General features: G+C 42.1%; 1 protein-coding gene across 2 annotated transcripts in view; it reads left to right on the top strand.

The window, feature by feature from the left end:
* ERCC6 (ERCC excision repair 6, chromatin remodeling factor) overlaps nt 1-20,558 on the top strand; it is a 74,057-nt gene that overhangs the window by 12,368 nt on the left and 41,131 nt on the right. For both annotated transcript variants that reach the window (XM_024739064.1, XM_024739063.1), the window contains exons 5-6: nt 2,422-3,142; nt 18,483-18,611. In XM_024739064.1, the coding sequence (XP_024594832.1) occupies nt 2,422-3,142; nt 18,483-18,611 (850 nt within the window). The remainder of the gene's footprint in view (nt 1-2,421; nt 3,143-18,482; nt 18,612-20,558) is intronic.

The following is a 20,558-nucleotide window of genomic DNA, read 5'->3' as shown; positions in this document are numbered from 1 at the left end:
ACCATGGTCATAGATTGGAAGATACAGTTCTGTCCACTTATAGTTTCAGTGCAGCCCCAATATAAATTTCAGGGAGTTTTTTGAGGGAGAGGGTATAGAGTAGGAAGAGTAGGCTGAGGGTGGGTGGCACTAACAACCTGATACTAAAATTTATATAAACATGCATTGGGTCAAGAATGGCCAAGGCAATCTTGAAGAAGAACAAAATACCCAGACTTATTACTAACCTATAATAATTAAGACACTGTAGTGGCATAAGGATAGACAAATACACCAACGGGACAGAGTAGAGGGTCTGGCAAACAGACCCACCCATATGTGGTCACTTTATTTATGACAGATGTGGCAGTACACTGCTGTGGAGAAGAATCGTCTTTTCACTCAGTGTGCTGGGTTACTCCACATGAAGATAAAGTGAATATTGGCCCATTATACAGTGTACAAAAATAAATTCCAAATGGATTGTAGATTTCACCGTTAAGGATAAAACAAAGCTTTTAGGATATAACATAGGAAAATATTTTCATGATCTTGGGGCAAAGACTTAACAAGGCACAAAAACAAGGCTCACTGTAAAGGAAAAGATTTGATAAATGAACTATGTTACAACTAAGATCTTATGTCGCTGAAAGATAGCATTTAAGAGAGTGAAAAGGCAAGCTGCATAATGGGAAAAGATGTTTGCAATATCTGTATCAGTCCAGGGACTTGAGTCGAGAATGTATGAAGAGCTCCTAGAAATCTTTTTTTTTTTTTCCTTTTAAAGACAGACCACATATGAGAAAAATGGGCAAAAGATTTGAACATTTTCTTCACAATAGGCTACCCAAAAGATCAACAGATGTTACGTAAAGATTCCCTAGTTCGTTAGTCACTAGGGAAATACAAATTACAGCCACAAAGTGGTACTACTACATGCCTACCAGCATAGCTAAAGTGGAATGGCAAGAATGTGGACCAGTTGAAACTCTCAAACACTGTTGGTGGAACTTAAAATTGCTAGGACCACTTGGGAAATTGGTTTGGTGGTGTCTACTAAAGCTTAATATACCCAAAGAATTATATACATACATTACCAAAGAATGTGTATTGGAATGCTCATAGCAACATTATTCCTGGTAGCCCAAACCTGGACACTACCCAAATGTCCAGTAACACTAGAATGGAAAAATTGTAGTGGAGTTATCATAGAATACTAACAGCAATGAGAATCAACAAACTGCAATTATATTCAGTAGTAAGTGTGACTCACCCAAGGATAATGTTGAACAAAAGAAACCAGATACAAGTACAGACATTCCCATTTCCATTAAGTTGAAAGCCAGGTACAACTTGTCTACCATGTTAATAGGTCAGTCAGTAGCTGGTGGGGTAGAAGCTGGGAGGCACCGTGAAGGGCATATCTGGGGGTCCTAGTAATTTATGCTTCCTGGTCTGGATGCTGGTGTTACGGGTTTGTATTTTTCTGAAAATTCACTGAGCTGTACACTTAGGATTTGTGCACTTTCTGATGTATGTTTTTCTTCAGTGCACATTTAATGAAAAACTGCACTGTGCTGTTATTGGCCTGCAAGAAATACAGATTTTAGAATATGGATGCCTTCCTGTTAAGCCTTTACTTCTTTTGGTATTTTGGCTATGGGTAAAGTAATTTTGCTAGAGATTAATTTCAACTAATGAAAGAGGGACGATCTCTGGGTGGCTTTCTATTATTATGGCATAACTTCCAACTTTAGTTCATCCCTTCAGTTAGTTAACTTCACACGTCTAACACGGTGCTCTTTAGTGGACCTTTTTGCAATAGTGGAAATGCTGTCTGTGTCGTCCATTATGGTAGCCTTTAGCCACATGTGGCTGTTGAGCGCTTGAAATGTGGCCAGTACCACTGAGAGAATGAATTTTCAACGTAAATTTGAGTAGCCATATGGTGACTCTCCTATTGGGCAGTGCAGAGGCAGCATTTATGTTTTACCTATTTAGGGGCATGCTGATTCTTTAGATGTCTGTTTTCAGTTCTGCTGTCTCTTGTATTTAAGTCCATCTGAATGCTGGTATTAGCAGTGACGTGGAAATTTGGGAGATTGCTTCCTCAAGGGCAGGTGATAAGGAAACATGGTAAAATTTCTCTGTATGTTACATGTGACTGGGTCTGTCTTTGGATGCACAGAAAGTATATTGGTACTGCAGTGTTTTGGGAAAAGTTATTGAGAAGTTACCTTTTTGAATAGGAGTCTACTAAATGCGGCATGAATGCTATAGTAAATTTCACTCTGTTCTTCATATACACTATACTTTAGTACGTCAGTGATTTTTCTTTCTTTTTTTTTTTTTCTTAATTTACGTATTGAGTAGTGCACATATCCGTTGTTCTCTTGGAAAGTTTTGTGCTGGTGCCCAACGTGTTGTCATCCCTCTTTTCAGAAGCAGGGCCGTCCTCCCTCGGCAGTATGCTCATGCCTGCTCAGGAGACTGCTTGGGAAGAGCTCGTCCGCACTGGTCAGATGACACCTTTTGGTACCCAGATCCCTCAGAAGCAGGAGAGAAAGCCCAGAAAACTAATGCTCAACGAAGCATCAGATTTTGAAAAGTATTTGGCAGATCAAGCAAAACTGTCCTTTGAAAGAAAGAAGCAAGCTTGTAATAAAAGAGCAACTAAAAAAGCCCCGGCCTCGGTCACTTCTGAGCTGAGCTCAGCACTCAATGACAACAAAGCAGACAAGAGAGGCAAAGTTCTCTCGAAAACAGATAAGCGCTTGAAAAAACACATCAAGAAGCTCCAGAAGAGGGCTCTTCAGTTCCAGGGGCAGGTGGGATTGCTAAAGGGAAAGAAACCCTTGGAGTGTGGTGTGAGGCCAAAGGCAGAGGGAGACTCTGAGGATGAAGTGTCCGAGTACTTGCCCACGGAGTGGGAGCAGGGGGAAGCGGCAGGGGCTGACCTGTCCGGGGAAGACACCGACTGTGACCGGAGACGGGTGCTCAGTCGCCAGAAACGGCAGAAGAAAGTCACAGTGCAGGAGATTGATGATGACTTCTTTCCAAGTTCTGGGGAAGAAGCTGAAGCCGCAGGAGGAGGAGGAGGAGGTCGGAAAGTAGTGAGATGCCGAGATGATGGAGATGAAGATTATTATAAGCAGCGGTTAAGGTCAGTCTCCAGGGATTGTACTGCTTGCTTTATCGTAGGTGGTAGGTTTATTAATAAATGAGAGTTCTAGTCTAGCGTAATATATTAGACCTCCATTCATTCAAAGGTTGGACTTCCTGCAACCTTAGCCTGCTAGAACCATCAGAGCCCCTGAGTCCTCGATGGAGCTCACCCAAGATGCTTCTACTTCGGGGTCTTCATTGAGATTTGAGGGCAAGTCTAAGAAGAAAAGCTTAGGGGGAGGGCTGGGCAAGAGGCATGCCTAGGACTAAAGCAGGAGCTGTGTGGCTTCACACAGAGAGTGGGTGCCCTGTCACAGGGGCAGGAGGAGGTTGGCTTGTGTAGTGTATGTTGGGTGAAAGTAATTTTAGGAGACTCTCCTTCAAAAAAGAGCTGAAATTTAAGTTTTAGTGTATGAAAGAATAAGCTTGCTTTCCTAAATCCCTCCTTCCCTGTCTTGAAAAAGTGGTTCTCTACAGAATTTCAACAATACCGTGCCAGAAATGGGCTTCCTATGCCCAGCATACCCTTCCTGTGCCCTGTCTTTTTTTATGCTAGAGACTAACTTTGGCTTCTTATTTCCGTGAATTTGTCAGTGTCTGATGTAAGTAAGTAAAACTTTTTTGTGTGTGTGGTATGCGGGCCTCTCACCATTGTGGCCTCTCCCGTTGCGGAGCACAGGCTCCAGACACGCAGGCTCAGCGGCCATGGCTCATCGGCCCAGCCGCTCCGCGGCATGTGGGATCTTCGCGGACCGGGGCACGAACCCGCGTCCCCTGCATCGGCAGGCGGACTCTCAACCACTGCGCCACCAGGGAAGCCCAGGTGAACACGTTTGTTTGTGGAGTCCGCACTGCATGTTGCCACACGTCTTCTGAGTCAAAACCAGTGTGTATGCCACAGTCTCCAGCGTGTCCCACGGAGCATGACGTTGTGCGACTCGGGTCTCACGCCTTAGCTTTTTAAGAGACTCAAAGGGATGCGGGAATCTGCTTAACAGATTACTTAATACTTGCTCCCAGGGTGGCTTTTTTCCCCAGTCCTCAACAGTTTTTTCTTGTTTCTCAGGGTAGGGAGACCTAGTTTATTATAATTCTTGTAGCTTTCCACTGACCTTTGCGAATGAAGATTGACCTGATATTCTTTTCTTCTGTTATTTAGAACTGCCGACGCCCTACATCCAAGCTGCCACATACCTCCTTTTAGAAGCAGGTGCAGCACAGTTCTTTTCACCAACGATTTGAGTACCTGCAACCTAAGTCCAGGTCTTTAAGAGAGCTGTTACACTCTCACTGTGGTAGTACCTTACGCAGCAAGACAGAGTTGAGGAGTGGCTTAATGTTTGTCATTTCTCATGGTAGCTTGCACATCTGATATCTGTAAAGTTGTCTGAACAGTGAGTGGCATCAGTCTTTTTCTTGACTATTGTAGAGAATTAATAAAAGTGTTGGGCTTCCCTGGTGGCGCAGTGGTTGAGAGTCCCCGCCTGCCGATGCAGGGGATGCGGGTTCATGCCCCGGTCTGGGAGGATCCCACATGCTGCAGAGCGGCTGGGCCGGTGAGCCATGGCCGCTGGGCCTGCACGTCCAGAGCCTGTGCTCCGCAACGGGAGAGGCCACAACAGTGAGAGGTCCGCGTACTGCAAAAAAAAAAAATAATAAAATAAAAGTGTTAATTTCAACATATTGATTATAAGTGGAATGAATATTCTTCCCATTAAATTGAGTCAATATTAAATATATTTTAAGTATTCAGTATTTTGATCAAGAGCAATTATTTTGATTGAATTTTAAATACAGGTTTAGTTTAAATTCATGGCAATAAGTTTTTCTTAATAATGTTAAGATTGTAAAACTGTTATTTCCAAAGCCATATTAGAAGTCAGTTTTTTGCTCAAGTTATAGTAAAATCTCAAATGAATTTCAGAAATATCAATAACTCTAATTGCCACCAAAATACTATAGCTCTTAAAATTTTATAGCTACAGTTATTAAGGTAGATAATTGTTAAATTGCAGATATCCACATTGAAATGTTTATACTGCATCTCCTTTGGTACCCTTTGGATTGGGGGATGTTAAAAAAAACAAAATGCTCAGGATTTAGAAGCATATTAAGAATATTTAAAAACTGCCAGTCACTCTATACTTTGTTATTTCTTGTTGTTGATCTTTGTAGACAGAATGAAATTGTAATGGTATCCCCTTGAGTGAAGAAAAACACTTTAGGATTTCTTATCTTAGCAGTGGTTTGTTGATGGATAAGAAGAATAAAGCCCCATATAGTTTACAACATAGAAAATGAGTTTTTCCTAATGGTTAGAATTTAGGAATATGTACCCAAGGTAGGTACCTTTTGGACTTAAATAGGTGTTGGTTATAGCCCTGTTGATTATAATGCTGTTTTGAACCCTTAGAAGTGAAAGTGGGCGACTCCTAGACATCTCACCCCCTTTATTCTCTCCACTTGGAGAGTCTTAGGTCTTTCATTAGCTCTAGATTAGTCCTAACTACGTGTCTTTAGTTTTAGCTGATGCTCAGTGGGAATTTCCTGTCAGGCCTTTTCTGCAGCTTAACCTTTTCTGCATCTGGATAGTAGATGATCCTGCTTTCTCTGACTTAGCCCAAGACCTCAGATCAGTCTTGGAAGTTTTAAGCATCTTATAAAATGCCTGTGTATTTTGCCTTTCCAACATTTTTATCCTGCTTTCTTCTCTGTTCTGTTGCATTTGGAGGCTGTCTCCTCAGTGGTGTTCCCTGATTTTCATACCTTTGATAATGTACCGTGATGGATGGGCCACTTCTTAGAAGCAAATATTCTGTTGTTTCTTATTCATGTCAATGCTAACAGATCTTACAAAGCATCCATTATTTTTTATTTTAATTTTGGGGTGCTCATGTTTCCATTAGGGTATGGCTCTCAGTTGTGAGGTCTTCCTTAAAATCTATTGCTGCTTTAGAAAGCTAGGGTCTGGGAGCTCCAGGTGCCAAACACTTAACAGAAATAACACACATTCAGTGTTGGGTGATGTATGTCCCTGGTGAGCCCAGAGTGGCCTAGAAGACCAAACATTTCATACGTGCACATTTCCCCGCCAGGTGAACAGAGATCTGCAATCCCGGTTCCCTCAGTGTAGTTGGTTCATTTTCCAATGGAGATGTGAGGTCATCTCCATTGCTTCATCTTTGCTCTCACTGCATGAATGCACATCTCCATTCTAGGACGGGCGTCTAGGGGTTCCTGTGAGGAATCTGCAGTCTTTTAGGGGACGTGGGCACAGATGGGACCTAATCAGTGTGCAGGGCATAATGAAATCCGACTGAGGTATTTGGGGAAGATTTTGTGGAGGACGTTCATCCCAGCACTGGGCCTGGTCTCTTGGGTCATTCAGATATGTTGATACGGACCTGAGGATGCAGGTTAAAACTTGCCACATTTACCCCCGAACTTCAGGTGCATCACTGAACAGGAAAATACTTGCATTGCTTTGGGGGCACGTTGTTTCCTCAAGGGTCTCGTCTGGATTGCTTTGGGTATTGGCATGGTGGCCGTGGTCTGCAGAGGAGTCCGGTTGCTAAGCTGCCACTTCAAGACAGGGAGGGCACAAGCCCTTGCCTTTGCCAGCCAGCTCCCACCTTTGGCAGTGGTAATCTGTTTGGGGGAGACTGAGGCCTGTTTGGCTTCCCTGGGAAAGAGTGCCGCAATGCGTTGGTGATGTCTACCTTGGCACGGGGACAACAGGGGGAAGCAAGCAACATGCTGTTTGCCAACAGTGAGATATAACAAACAAAAAATGTCACCAACTCATGCCTCTTTCCCCAGCAGTCGACGTACTGCTTGGGTCGGACTTGCAGTGTAGGTCCGTTGACACCCCGAGTGAGAGGATGCACTTCCAAATAAGGTCTGTCTCCTGCTGGCACGACTAGGGAGAACATTTATAATTTGACTTAAACCTATACTCTGAATCTCTCCTTTCTATTTCCATTTGCCAGCCATTATTGCTTAAGTTGCTAACCTAACAGCTGTATTTTCTTGGCAATGAGCATAGGCTAAGGCAAAGATTCCCAGCCCATGGGCTGATCCTGCAGAATCACTGGGGGCTCCACCATTGGAGGTGCTGATTCAAAAAGTGTACGTGGGACTACCAGGTGGTAATGTAAAAAGGCTTTCCCAGGTGATTCTGAGGCACTGGCATGTTTGGGAACTACTTTGATATATGTAAGTGGACTTTATATATTCTCTTCCTTTCTGAGGCCGTAAGTTTTGGCAGATTGAGTTTGTATATCATTTTCTCTAAACTTTTATGTACCCTGCACAATTGTGTTTACATAGGAGAGGGCCTGGGCAGGAGCTTTGGGGCCAGTTAATTCAGCTCAGTGCTGTGTATAATAGTTCATTGGGTTCTTACCAGCGTGTGTGCTTGAGAATCCCCTGGGGAGCACCTTTAGGGCTTAGCCCGGAGCAGCAGGAGCTGGGCACTGCACTTGGGCTTTGAGCTCCCACTAATTCTGAGGTGAGGTTGGTAGCATTCTTCCTTATCAGAGGCCCTTACAATGTTCCCATTTAGGAAACCTTTGAGGAGGTTGGAAAGAATTGTTGGTAAGGATGTTGGGATTTGAGGATGTAATGCTCAACTCTAGCCCGAAGTTAGCTTGGTATCGCTGCTGGGATAAATCACCACCCCCCCCATCCTCAATCAGTGGAACAGTAAAATTTAGAAACAGACTCTTCAGTAGGTGGTGCGAGTCTCCTCAGATTATCTGGTACTTTGGGCCAAGCTGCTGAGATCACAGCCTGAAATGGATTTGAATTGGTACCTCCAGATAGTTTGAAGGCTTCCCATACCCTGCCCCTGACCTTTCACTTTTGATAATTCCTTGTTTTTTTGTTTTTGTTTGTTTGTGTTTTTGTGTGTGTGTGTGGTACGTGGGCCTCTCAATGCTGTGGCCTCTCCCGTTGCGGAGCACAGGCTCCGGACGCGCAGGCTCAGCGGCCATGGCTCACGGGCCCAGCCGCTCCGCGGCATGTGGGATCTTCCCGGACCTGGGCACGAACCCGCGTCCCTTGCATCGGCAGGTGGACTCTCAACCACTGCACCACCAGGGAAGCCCCCATTTCCTTGTTTGTTTATAGTGAAATTGTGATAATATTAAGATAGAAAAAACTACCTACACCTCTATTTTTTTATTTTTCTATATTTCATTCCAGCCTTTGATCCTATGCATATATATCTTTCAGTTGTTCTAATTATAGTAGGCTGCACAAACACTTTATCTTGGCCCTTTCAGGGTGATCAGTTTGCCCATGATGTCACTGGTTAAGAGCTGGGATTTGAAGCCAGGAGTGGGTTGTGTAAACGGCGGTTTCCTTTCATTTGTGGAATTGGGTGGAATGGGCAGTACCTATGTGTGGCCACATGGTGGTGCCAAGAATCAGGACATAGCTGCCCCTACCTCCCTGGGCTGGAGACCAAACCCTAGACCCAAGTCAGCTGGGTAAAGATTTGGGGAGATTTCTAGGGACTCTAGAAAACTTGACTGATCTGGTGTGGATGGTCATAGCATTTGCCTCGTGGTGTGGTGTAACCCGCGTCTGTAGTCATGACACCAGTTGATGTAACTGGCTTCTAATACAGTTTTGTCGTTAGAGGTTTTTCTTTTCTTTTGCCCCATTTTGAACTTCATTTACCATGAATAACTTTGAGTTTAAAAAGGTCAGGGCTTCCCTGGTGGCGCAGTGGTTGAGAGTCCACCTGCCAATGCAGGGGACGTGGGTTCGTGCCCCGGTCCGGGAGGATCCCACATGCCGCAGAGCGGCTGGGCCCGTGAGCCATGGCCGCTGCGCCTGCGCGTCCGGAGCCTGTGCTCCGCAACGGGAGAGGCCGCAGCAGTGAGAGGCCTGCGTACCGCAAAAAAAAACAAACAAAAAAAAGGTCAGATGGCTCCATTCATTGTGTAAATCTTACAGAGTATCTTCTAAGCCCCCGTAAGACTTAATCATCTGGGAAAATGGTATCTTCAGTACCCTCTCTCTTGAGCACTGTGGCTTCTGTGGCCAGAGGCGAGTTGGATCCTGGTTTGGAGGGTTTAGCTGTATACATGCATAGTTCTAGGAGGGGAAGGCTGTCGGTATTTTCGGATGCTGAAATGAGTAAAGCTGAGGAGGATGAATGTTGAAAAAAGCCTCTTGGATTTGAAATTTGGAGGCCCTGAGCAAGGGTGGTATCCATGGGTGAGGGAGGAGGTTGTTATGAGAACTAAGATAGCTGACATTAGTGAGTGCTTACCACTTGGCAGTGCTTCACTTTATGTGGCTCTATTGGCTTAGTCCTCACAGCGCCCTAGGAGATAGGAACCTGAGCCGAGAAAGCTGAAGTCATTCGCCCAGGATAGCAGCAAGTGGAGAAGCCGGTGGTTTGGGTCATGAGGGAGTGGTCTGTCAGTGTGGACTGGTGTGGTGGGCTCAGAAAGCATGGCCTCAGTGACCACTTTCTCCCGTTGCTTGATGAGGACCAAGCCCACACTTTTGCAGGCCCCATTCCTTTGCTTGAAATGGCGCTGAAGGCCACGCCTCCTAGAACCACAGTCTCAGCTGCTCTGTCTCCATTTTATTGTCTTCACCGAGCCTCCTCTTCTTCCTTTTGCCTAGAGCCAATCCCTTTGCAGTGCGATTGTCCCATGTTTATCCTTTAGTTGCATCTTTGTTTGTGCTGCACATGGATTCAGGTCACACTTAGGCAAAGGCCAAATTATTGATACAGTGTAGAGCTTGATTTGCTTATACCTTTAAAAAAAAAAACAAAACGCAGATCATTTGATCTCCAAAAATCTGAATTTGGTAAAAATTTAATCTAGTTTTGATCCAGAAACTAAGTAATAATTAGTAAATAATTATTTATTTGAAGATTGTTCTTGTCATCAGTTTCTGGGAGTTGGTTTCTTTCTCAAGGAATAAACTTGTGTTCTTTTCTTCTTCTAGGACTCTATATTTTAAAGAGAGAAGAAAAAGTTAACTCCCTTAAGGACTTTTCTTAGAGAGCATCCTGGCTTCTTTTAAATGACAAAGCTAAGACACAAATGAAGACTAATTCTGCTCCGTGCTCTGCACACACCTCTCATCCTCAGCTCCAGTGCATAAATGTCTGCATCAGTCTTAATTTACTCTGTGAGATCTGGACTCCTAACTCAGAGTATTTCATCTGCTCAGATGTGCCAATTAAGTCCACCAGATAGACCATAAAAAGGCAGATAAGAAAAGTAAAACACTGAGTATCTCAATTTAGCAAATTAGACTAATCTGTAAGGAATTCTTAGCTGTCTGAAATAGAAAACTTATTGCACTACAGAAATGCAAACTATATTAAATACCCAGCTAGGTGCCTTGAGTATATTTTTAAAAAATCAAATTGTACTCACTGTGCTTCTGTTGTAGAATTTTTTCATGGATATTGCAATAAGCGGAGAATGATCCTGAGATTGAAATTTCACTCTATATTAGAAATGATTTAACTGTATGATGTGTGACTTTTCCTCACAATCACTACAGATCTTGGTGGCTCTTACAACGTAAAAATGAAAACAGAGCAATAAGGTCAGTTGTAAATTTCAAACAGCAAAGTAAGTGACTTCCTTGAAATTTTGGAGAGGGCACGTTCATTTTATTATATAATCTTGGGCTACTAATATTTGATAATTCCCATTAATAGGTATATTTTACCTTTTTTGTAGGTTGGTGTAGGCATTTGAGTATAGGTGATACCTCCTTTTATTGCCTTTCGTTTTATCGTGCTTACAGATAACTGCACTTTCTACAAATCGAAGGTGTGTGACACCCTGTCTTAAGCAAGTCTATCATTGCCATTTTTCCAGTAGCGTTTGCTCACTTCATATCTCTGTGTCACATTTGTAATTCTCACAGTATTTCAAACTTTTTCATTATTATATTCGTTATGGTGATCTGTGATCAGTGATCTTTGACGTTACTGCTATGACTCACTGAAGGCTCAGATGATGGTTAGCGTTTTTTTGGCTAACCATTTTTTAATTAAGGTATGTACATTGTTCTTTTAGATATAATGCTGTCGCACACTTAATAGACTACAGTCTAGTGTAAACATAACTTTTTTTTTTTTTTTTGCGGTACACGGGCCTCTCACTGTTGTGGCCTCTCCCGTTGCGGAGCACAGGCTCCGGACGTGCAGGCTCAGCGGCCATGGCTCACAGGCCTAGCCGCTCCGCGGCATGTGGGATCTTCCCGGACCGGGGCATGAACCCACGTCCCCTGCATCAGCAGGTGGACTGTCAACCACTGCGCCACCAGGGAAGCCCCAACGTAACTTTTATATGTGTTGAGAAACCACAAAATTCATGTGACTAGCTTTATTGCAATGTTTGCTTTGTTGCGGTGGTCTGGAACCGAACCTGTGATATCTCCAAGGTATGCCTGTATATCGGTTTGTCTGGTATTAAGTGTATCTTACGTGTTTGTTCAGCCCAGATTACCTGTAGTCAAAAGAATTACTAAGCTGATTTTACTATTACTTGGAAAAGTTGGCAGGTGTCCAGTGAAGAGTGAGTTTTGACCCACTCTGCACAGTAGTGAGGTGGGGAAGGAATCATGTTATCGTACAAAAACGAAGGCCGTCTTTCCTCTCCTCAAACTTTTTTTTTTTTTTTTTTGTGGGACACGGGCCTCTCACTGTTGTGGCCTCTCCCGTCGCGGAGCACAGGCTCCGGACGCGCAGGCTCAGCGGCCATGGCTCACAGGCCCAGCCGCTCCGCGCCATGTGGGATCCTCCCCGACCGGGGCACGAACCCGTGTCCCCTGCATCGGCAGGCAGCCTCTCAACCACTGCGCCACCAGGGAAGCCCATCTCCTCAAACTTTTAGCACTAATGTTTTTTGAAACAAATTTGAATTGAAGTTTTATAATTTGATTTGCTCTCGTGCAGTTGTTTTTTTTTTTTGTATAGCATTTCATTTTCATTGTATAGCATTTAAAGAGGTGATTATTGACCTTTTGGCTGGTGCTATGAGCAAAGGGGTGAATTTTGGAAGTTTGAAAATACTTTTTGAGAGGCAAGATTATGCAACAGTTAGGAGCACAGACTCCGGGTTAGAATCTTCACATTGGTGATCTTGAGCAGGCTGCTTTACCTGTCCCTGCCTACCTTCCTTTAATTGTGAAAAAGGGATTAAGAATAGTATCTGTCTCATCGGGTTGTAAGGATTAAATTATTTAATACATGTAAATACTTAAAACAGTGCCCAGCACACAGTGAGCATCGCGGTAGCCATTAGTTGTTGTTATTACTTAGAGTTTGTTTTCTGCCTCTAAATTTAAAAAATGTATACATAATATATATGTATATATAATTTCAAAGCACAGCTTGTCCAGAGCTAGCCAGTGTTACTTAAGGAGGTAATATATGGCATAGGGGGTAGAAATCACAGGCCATGGCGTCAGAATGCCAGTCTCCCCTAATAACTATGAGGTCTTGTATATCTCCCCATTTGTATATGGGGATCTTAGCAGTACCTTCTTCAAGGGTGATAAAAGGAGGATTACTAATACATCTCAGATATTTGGCAAATGTCAGACAATCAACAAATATTAGCTACTCTTGTTACTTGCATGCCCACTAGGTAGAACATTTACTACAAAGATTCCATCAAGCCAGTAAGAGGGTCTGTGAGAATGATGAGGAAGAGCTTATATAAATGTTGATATGTGTGAGGGCGTGACGCTCTTCCAAGGTAAAAAGCACTTGAACAATTGTATGTAGTATGCATAGGCAACTCATTAGCTGTTATAAACTTCGTGTTGTTTGATGTTAGGCTTTTCTTACCTCTAATACATTTTTTATTAGTATGATTAAGGTCCACTTAGTGATAAAATATCTATATGACTATAAGTACATTATCAGTAATTGTTTGGGGAGAAATAAAAAATTATTTCTCCTTTGAACAAACCAGGGGTCACTAGACATGTGCCCAGGGGGCATTCTTCCAACCTCACAGCCTGCTTATTGGTTCTGAGTGTGGATAGGTCAGGATTACACTTTGGTTCCTCACAATTTTCTCTGTTCTGAGGTCAGTGTTCCAGATGCTTCTCTTGTGCCTTATAAGGCTTAGTTTCCACACTCCTTGCTGTACTAGGTGTAGGACATTGTGCCTAGAGTGACCATGATAATCTTGATCTTGGCTGATAGAACAGGTGCGGTAGCATGATGGCCTTCTAGACTTGGGGGCTGCACTTAACTCCTGCCTGCCCAAGATTGCGATTCCAAGTGTTTTGACACTTGTTACTCTTTATTCACGTTTAACCTACAGTTAACTAAAATTTCTCAATTTTACTTTTTTTGTGTAATCTCCTGCCCGTAATTATAAGATAGTATCTGACATGTATGTAGTATTAAAAAATAGTTTCTAAAGGGTATAGTATACATAGTATCTCATTTAGTCCTATAAGGACCTATTATTTGGCTCACTGTGGTCGAGGAGACAAATACAGTGGTGTTAAATGATGTTTCTAAAGTTCGGACCTCCCCTTACTAGTTATGGACCTGCATCTGGTTTTCCCTTCTCAGTGGGTATCTTAAATCTGTGTTTTTTGCTGGGTTCTGCTCTAAGGGCCGCCCCTGGAGTCTGAGGGACTATAGGAGTTAGAAAACCTCCCAGTGAATAACACTCACCTCATTTTATTTGGTTGCAGCTGTGACTATTATATGTATGGATTAAAGAAAAAGATGAAAGTGGGAACACTAGAAACATTATTTCCTTTCTAGTAGTGTAAATATAGGGCTAGTTGAACTTCTTTGTTCCTCTGCTAGAAGATCAAGTCTTTCATAAAAAGTTGAACCTTTTACTCAGCCTTTCCCACCTGGTCCTAGGGAGGCTTGGACCCAAACTCAGGACTCCTGATTTCTTCCAATCAGCTGGTGTGCAAAAACCAGTCTTGTTGCAAAGTGAATCCCCTGGGAACCCCCCAAAAACAGACATCAGGGCTTGAAAATAACTTACAAAATTTTTGTCATTCAACATAGTGAGCTTAACCTCCTCTCCTTTTTTTTCCTCCTTATAAAATTCTAAATTAAACACCTGGCTTTGCAGTCACCCTTTGCCAGGCCTCATTCTTTGCAGTGGGCCCAGCCACGTTTAGGCAGTGGCTACAGCTCGGAGTAGTACTTTAAAGTCACGTATGTAGAAGGGGTAGGAATACAGCAGGAGGCAGGCCCTAAAGGAGGTAGAACGGGACGTTTCTTGAACCCATTTCTGAGGGACCCACTTTGACCGTTTTCAAGCCATGCTTCTCTACCCCTGGTGTCTTCCTCATCCCTAGCCCAATTCAGAACCTCATTCATTCATTCCCTGAGCATTTATTGAGCGTCTTGTGAGGTGGGCATTATACTAGTCTCTAAAGATACAAAAATGACTGAGACAGTCTCCCCCAGTCTAATGGGGGAGACAGATACGGATTTCAAAAGATGCTAACACTCTGGTAGGTGCTAGCGTTCTAGTGGAGACGTCAGGTGTGCCCAGGTGCCACGGTGTTGGGAAGGCACCTACTTGGAGGATGCGACGCCTAACTGGCCGGTCAGGGACGGCTTCTTCCAGAGGTGCTACTCGGGCAGAGCTCTGAAGAGTACACAGGTGTGTGGGGGAGAGAGGTTGGGGACAGTACGGGGCATGCACATGCACAGAGAGGAGGCTCTGAATTTCAGCAGTGGCAGCTAGCTGTGTTTTTCTGCCCTGGCATTTTTGAACATCCTTGAAATGCTGGAGATTCTCCTTCGAAAATAAATTAACTTTTCAGGTGTATTCTAAGGGTTCCATCGACAAGGCGTGCCAGTAGGTTACAACTGAAGGACGTATGTTTCTGGTGCAGTTCAGCTGACTGTGCAGCGTTGCTAGCAGTTTGGCCCTGGGTCCACATTGCTTCTGACAGATCATTATCGCAGTATCAGCCCCAGGTCCCACAGCCTGGGCTGATTTCTCATTCCTGCGTGAGTGTGGCGAAGCCAAGGAGCATTTGCCCTGCCTGCATCTGATTGGAATTGTAAGTTTATGTTTATTACTGGGTTCTCCTCTGAGCAGCTGTCAGTGGAGTCGGCAGCGGGCTGACTACGGCAGTCGTGTGGGGAGTTGGAAACCCTGCCAGAGAACACCAGGCCCACTTGGTTTTATGTGGCTGCAGCTGTGACTCTTACATGTGTGGCTCTTTTAAAACGAGAGGAAAGAAAACATGAAAAAGTTATTTCTTTTCCAAAAATGTAAATATTGGACTATTTACCCCCCGGCCCCCGCTTTTAAAATCTGTTATCTAGCTTATTTGTCAAAAGAACAGAATTTAGACATTTCGAGGCCATTTCAGAGTTTTAAGATTTCAGATCACTGGGGTCCAGATCTTAATTTTGACCTGCCCCCGACCAGTTTTAGGTCATTCTGTAGCTATCTTTTTGTTACTGTTGCATTAAACGTGGCCATACTTCATGACAATTTACTGTTTACAAATCTGTTATAGAACTTTTGGTACTTCTTGTCGACCAGCACTTGGTGCTGCCTTGCTTCAGCGTGCGCAGGTTAGGCGGCCAGGTCTCTTGGCTGTAAACCACATGAGGAATTACTGCTTTATATACCAGGAGAATCTCTTAGCCTGAGCCACACATGCATGTGGTTTTATAACCCTGGTACTCTCTGTCTTTAATATGTGTATATGATTCTACTGGGGCGATTTGTCTTTACAATGATACAAATACTTAAAGGCAATAATGATTTTTTCCCCACCACCTTTAGTCATCTGTTAGCCAAACTGAATAAACATTTGTCTCTTTTCATCTTTCTTTACAAAGCTGTAGTGGCTTATGTGGTTTCCTAGGTGCTGTGTGTTCTGTGGCGACATGATGCCTGTATGTTTTAGAAGGGAGGGAGGAGGAGGAAGCCGAAAATCTGTTGAAACAGAGTGATGTGGTGGGAAATTTAACAGCCACAAAGACTAACTGGCCTACGTCTAAGGCAATAGCTATCATTTATCAATGAAGGGTAATGTGTGGTACTCTTGTATGTAAGATATTTCACGACCTCATTGTGTCAAACTTGTTAAGCCAGGATCTTCTGTTTTCTTTTTCTTCCTGTACAATTATTTTTGAGTAGTTGCGCAATGAAGTATTCTTAAGTGGCTGTGATAGGTTTTGTGATTTTTCCACAAAATTTGTATTATCCACATATTCGCTAAAAACAATTATCTTTTAATATGCAGGTGTTCGGTTCTGAGCTCTGATGGTAAGAATGTGGGTACTGAGGACTGTCTCATTATCTGAAATTGCCTGCTTGCTAAACTTCAGATAGTGAGAAGCGGGAATTCAGATGTATACATTAGGAAAACGTTTATACATCATTTTGGTTTCTCAGTTCCAATGGTAAGGGTTACCTTTATACCAGGGTTTCTCAACTTTGACACTACTGATGTCTGAGACCAGGTAACATTTTGTTGTGGAGGACTGTCTTGGACGTTGTAGGTTGTTTAGCAGCATCCTGGCCTCTACCTGCTAGATGCTAGTAGTGTTTCTCCCCTCCCCCCAGCAGTTGTAACAACCAGTTATGTCTGCAGACGTTGTCACGTTACCCTAGGGTGAGGGTGAGGGGGTTGCCCTCGGAGGATGGCCAGATTGTCCCCTGTTGAGAACCACTGCACTTACCTAAATTTGTAGATCATGTGGAACTCAGAAGAGTAGCAGAGACTATTATAGCCACTTAGAGGTATTTCATTTCATCAATTGCGTGGTGATTTTAAGGAAGAAAAATACAAATAAAAGGGAGAAAGAGATCACCTTTAGAAGTTAAGCACAAAAAGGCCATTAAATTTTTCCTATAAAAAGACTGTCACATATTAAACCTTATGGTTATGTGACAGCTATTTCCTTAGACTTGGCCATATACTGTCTCTTTCGTTGGCTGTTCTCTGGAAGTCACCAGCACTGCTTATTTATAGGTTCTCTTAGTGCCCTGCGAAGCAGTTTCAAGTCACCAACCAATTCTTCCTTACTGATCCTCAGCTAGCCCTTCCTTTCCTTACTCCGAAGAGCTGAAATTTTCAACAAGACCAGAATTTATCAGAGGACGTGCTTTAAAGGTCCTCCAGCATCTAGTGCACGGGGTTGTGTTTGGCCTCTGTGCTGATTTGGTAGTTGGTGCTGGAAAACATACCATTCCTCCAACTGGACAGGGTGTGTGGTATTATCCTTCCATGTTCTCCTTTACCTTCCCTCACACTTTCTCTATTACTCCTGCATAGTCAGTGGCAGAGAAATGCCTTCTTATTGTGTTGCTGTTCTCACTCCCTTCCTGTGAGCTTTTTACTTGGAAGGCATTTATCTGTGTTATTGTTTTATTTCATTTCCACCATTTTGTGAAATTCAAAGTGTCAGTTGCACGCATACTGAAAAAAGCCATCCTTTTATTATGGAAGTGACTAGAATATGAGGCTGTTGACGTTTTTTTTCCACTTGTGACCCCAGTGTCCATTATAGTTATATAGGTGCAAAATTAGTCTGGCTAAATGGCTGCACCTTCCCAACAGCCTTGCTGTATTGCTAATACTTTCAGATCTTTAGACGTTTCTTTTGTTATGCATACATGGCGTCACCCTTCTGAAATATAAATGTTCATCTTATTTCGCATCTGAAAAGCATCATATAACTAAATTTATAACTTAGGTTTTATTTCGTGGACACATTTTTTCTCAGTGGTATAATTATCAGTACTTTATATTGTTGATGCCTCCCCTTAATTAAGTAATCAGTATGTGAATCTGATATATAGTAATTTTGACCAAAAATTTGCTTTACGTTCAAGATGTGCTGTTTTATGCTATGACCATCGTATCTTTAGCACAGAAATAGTAATTATAAACAATATTTATTTTTTCTTACGTTGTCATTTTGGAGCTATGACGTTTAGTATCTATAAATTTAGTTACATTGAAATTTTCACTGACTCTTTTCTAGAATTAGGTTCATATATCTTAGGAACTAGCAGAGAAATTTTCCCTTTAGGGTATGCCAGGAGAGGAGCAAGTAGTTTTGATAATGAAATGAGACCTTACAGGAATATTTCTAGAGCAGCTATAATAATTCAAATGAGAATTGAATTGAGGAGGAAGGAAAAGAGAATCAGTTGGTTTTTTTTTTTTTTCCTTTGAATATCAGTGTTCTGGATAATGATGGCAGCAGAAAGCTAAAAGACTGTTCAATTTTGTCTGTTTTTTCCTGTGTATTACTTAGAACTATTTTAACCTGGTTTGGAACCAAAATAATGGAAATGTGGTTTTTGTTTTCACGGTAGGAGATGGAATAAACTGAGACTGCAGGACAAAGAGAAGAGTCTGAGGCTTGAAGATGATTCTGAGGAAAGTGACGCCGAATTTGACGAAGGTTTTAAAGTGCCGGGTTTTCTGTTCAAAAAGCTTTTTAAGTATGTGCCATGTGTTCCTTCCTTTCCATCTGTCATCAAGCCGTTGTGTACAGATTAATATTTTAGGAACTACATAGTACTTACCTGTGGGCCCTTAAGGTACTTGAGACACAGATACTGTCAACTGAAATTCTAGCCACGTGCTGTTCACTAAAATTAGACGGTAATAAATTGACTAAAGTGCGCATCGGGTATGTTTATAAACTGATGAATCTATGTGGACCTGTCTCAGCAGACTAAAAGCTACACATTTAAAAGCTATCTACATCGAGTTCTTCTCTTGTTGCTGTTCTTAGCAATTTTAAGGGGCCAAACCTCTAACTTCTAAATCAGATTAAGAAGACTTGCTTATTAAAATCAATATTGGAGAGGTTTTTACTTCTATATTGAAATAAAAAACTGTGTAGAGATGATTTTTCTGAGTGTCCTATACTGTACCTAAGGGTATAATACTTTTGTGCTGACCAAATGTGTATCTAAATATTTCCTGTAGATGTTATTCTGATATCAAAAGAGAAGATAGAGGCAAACACCTTCAGGGTTGCGTTGCTATTTGAAACTGACTATGTTTCATATGTCAAGTGGCCCAGGGTTGCATATAACCGGATGCCCTGTGATAGATGCGTGCCTGTAGCCTACAAGGTCCAGGCGAGTCTCCGTGATGAATGTAAATACTGAGCCACGTTTTCAATCTCAGTCCTCCTGGGATTTACTAAACAAGGTGCTTTAGGAAGGCTTCCTCGATGCATATAGGAAGTTAAAGCATTAAATAGCTTCTTTCTGTCTCTTGTACCATCACTTGGTAGTTGGGTGCAGGATATAAACTTCTTTCTTTGAGATGGTTATGTTTAATCTCCTTCATAGATTGAGCTGTCAGCCGTGCCCTAAACTTGTGCAAGATGTCTACTTAAAAAGAGCATGCTTTTTATATTTCCTCTCGAAGAGCTTTTATTATAGTTTTAATTTTTCTCCAGGGTTGGAGGGGACAAAGGGAGTGGTTATTTTATCCCACTAAACATAATAGGAAAGCTGAATCCTAAATATGTGAACTGTCTTGGTTGGGTTGCTGTACTGGACAGAAGAACTGTAAAGAAGTTCAAACCTGAATCTCTAGTAATTTTCGTAGATGTTTTATAGCCTGGGGAGGTGGCTACTGTGTTTATTGCTTCTCCCAAATGAAAATTTAACTATGGAAAGGTACATAAAGATAATATTTATTGGCAACTCTTTTCATCTTCTCTAAAGTGATTACTTATTAAGAATCACGCCAAATAGTATCGGTGTTAAACTAGCAAAAGGAATACCCAGATTATAGATTAAATTGGTTTAACAAAGACAGGATACTTCTACATGAGTATTAAGTGATTTGGCAAATATCCTCAAGAATAAAGTTGAACGTGCATTTTTGTATAAATGTGGTATTTTCTAGCAAAGGAGTTTCACAGTTAACAGAACCAAACTTGGCTTACTAGGATTTAGTGTATTGACGGTTAACCCTATTGTAGTTAACGTAAATGCACGGTTTTAAAAAAAAAATTTGTCTTAATTGCACATTCCTGGAAAGTATGTTGTTTTCATTTTTCATCTCTCAAAAACAGGATTTTAAATAGTTCATAAATGTTATGAAACTTCTGTTTCTTTTATTCTGCTACATGAAAAAAAAGTAATAGGATTGGTAGAGTCTCCATTTTTCTTTCATGATTAAGTTGTAGCCAGGCCAATTTCATTTTAAGCTGTAGATCTATTTTTACTGTACTTACCGCACTCTGTGGAATTAAATTAACAGGGTATATTTGTACGCAAGGGCGTCAGCAGGTACAGTTATCTATTTAAGTGCTGTTTTCTGCAAGATCATGGTTAACTTTTAAAATTCTGTTTTGAAAGTTTGCCCGGAAAATGTATCTGGCTGTGTGATTTAGCAATCAGATGACAAAATTCAGTCTTTCA

The sequence above is a fragment of the Neophocaena asiaeorientalis genome, unplaced genomic scaffold, assembly GCF_003031525.2.
Source record: "Neophocaena asiaeorientalis asiaeorientalis breed wild unplaced genomic scaffold, Neophocaena_asiaeorientalis_V1.1 scaffold202, whole genome shotgun sequence".
NCBI classification, from domain to species: domain Eukaryota; kingdom Metazoa; phylum Chordata; class Mammalia; order Artiodactyla; family Phocoenidae; genus Neophocaena; species Neophocaena asiaeorientalis.
Note: the sequence above shows the minus strand (reverse complement) of the source record. Positions and strands in the feature narration are given on the sequence as shown.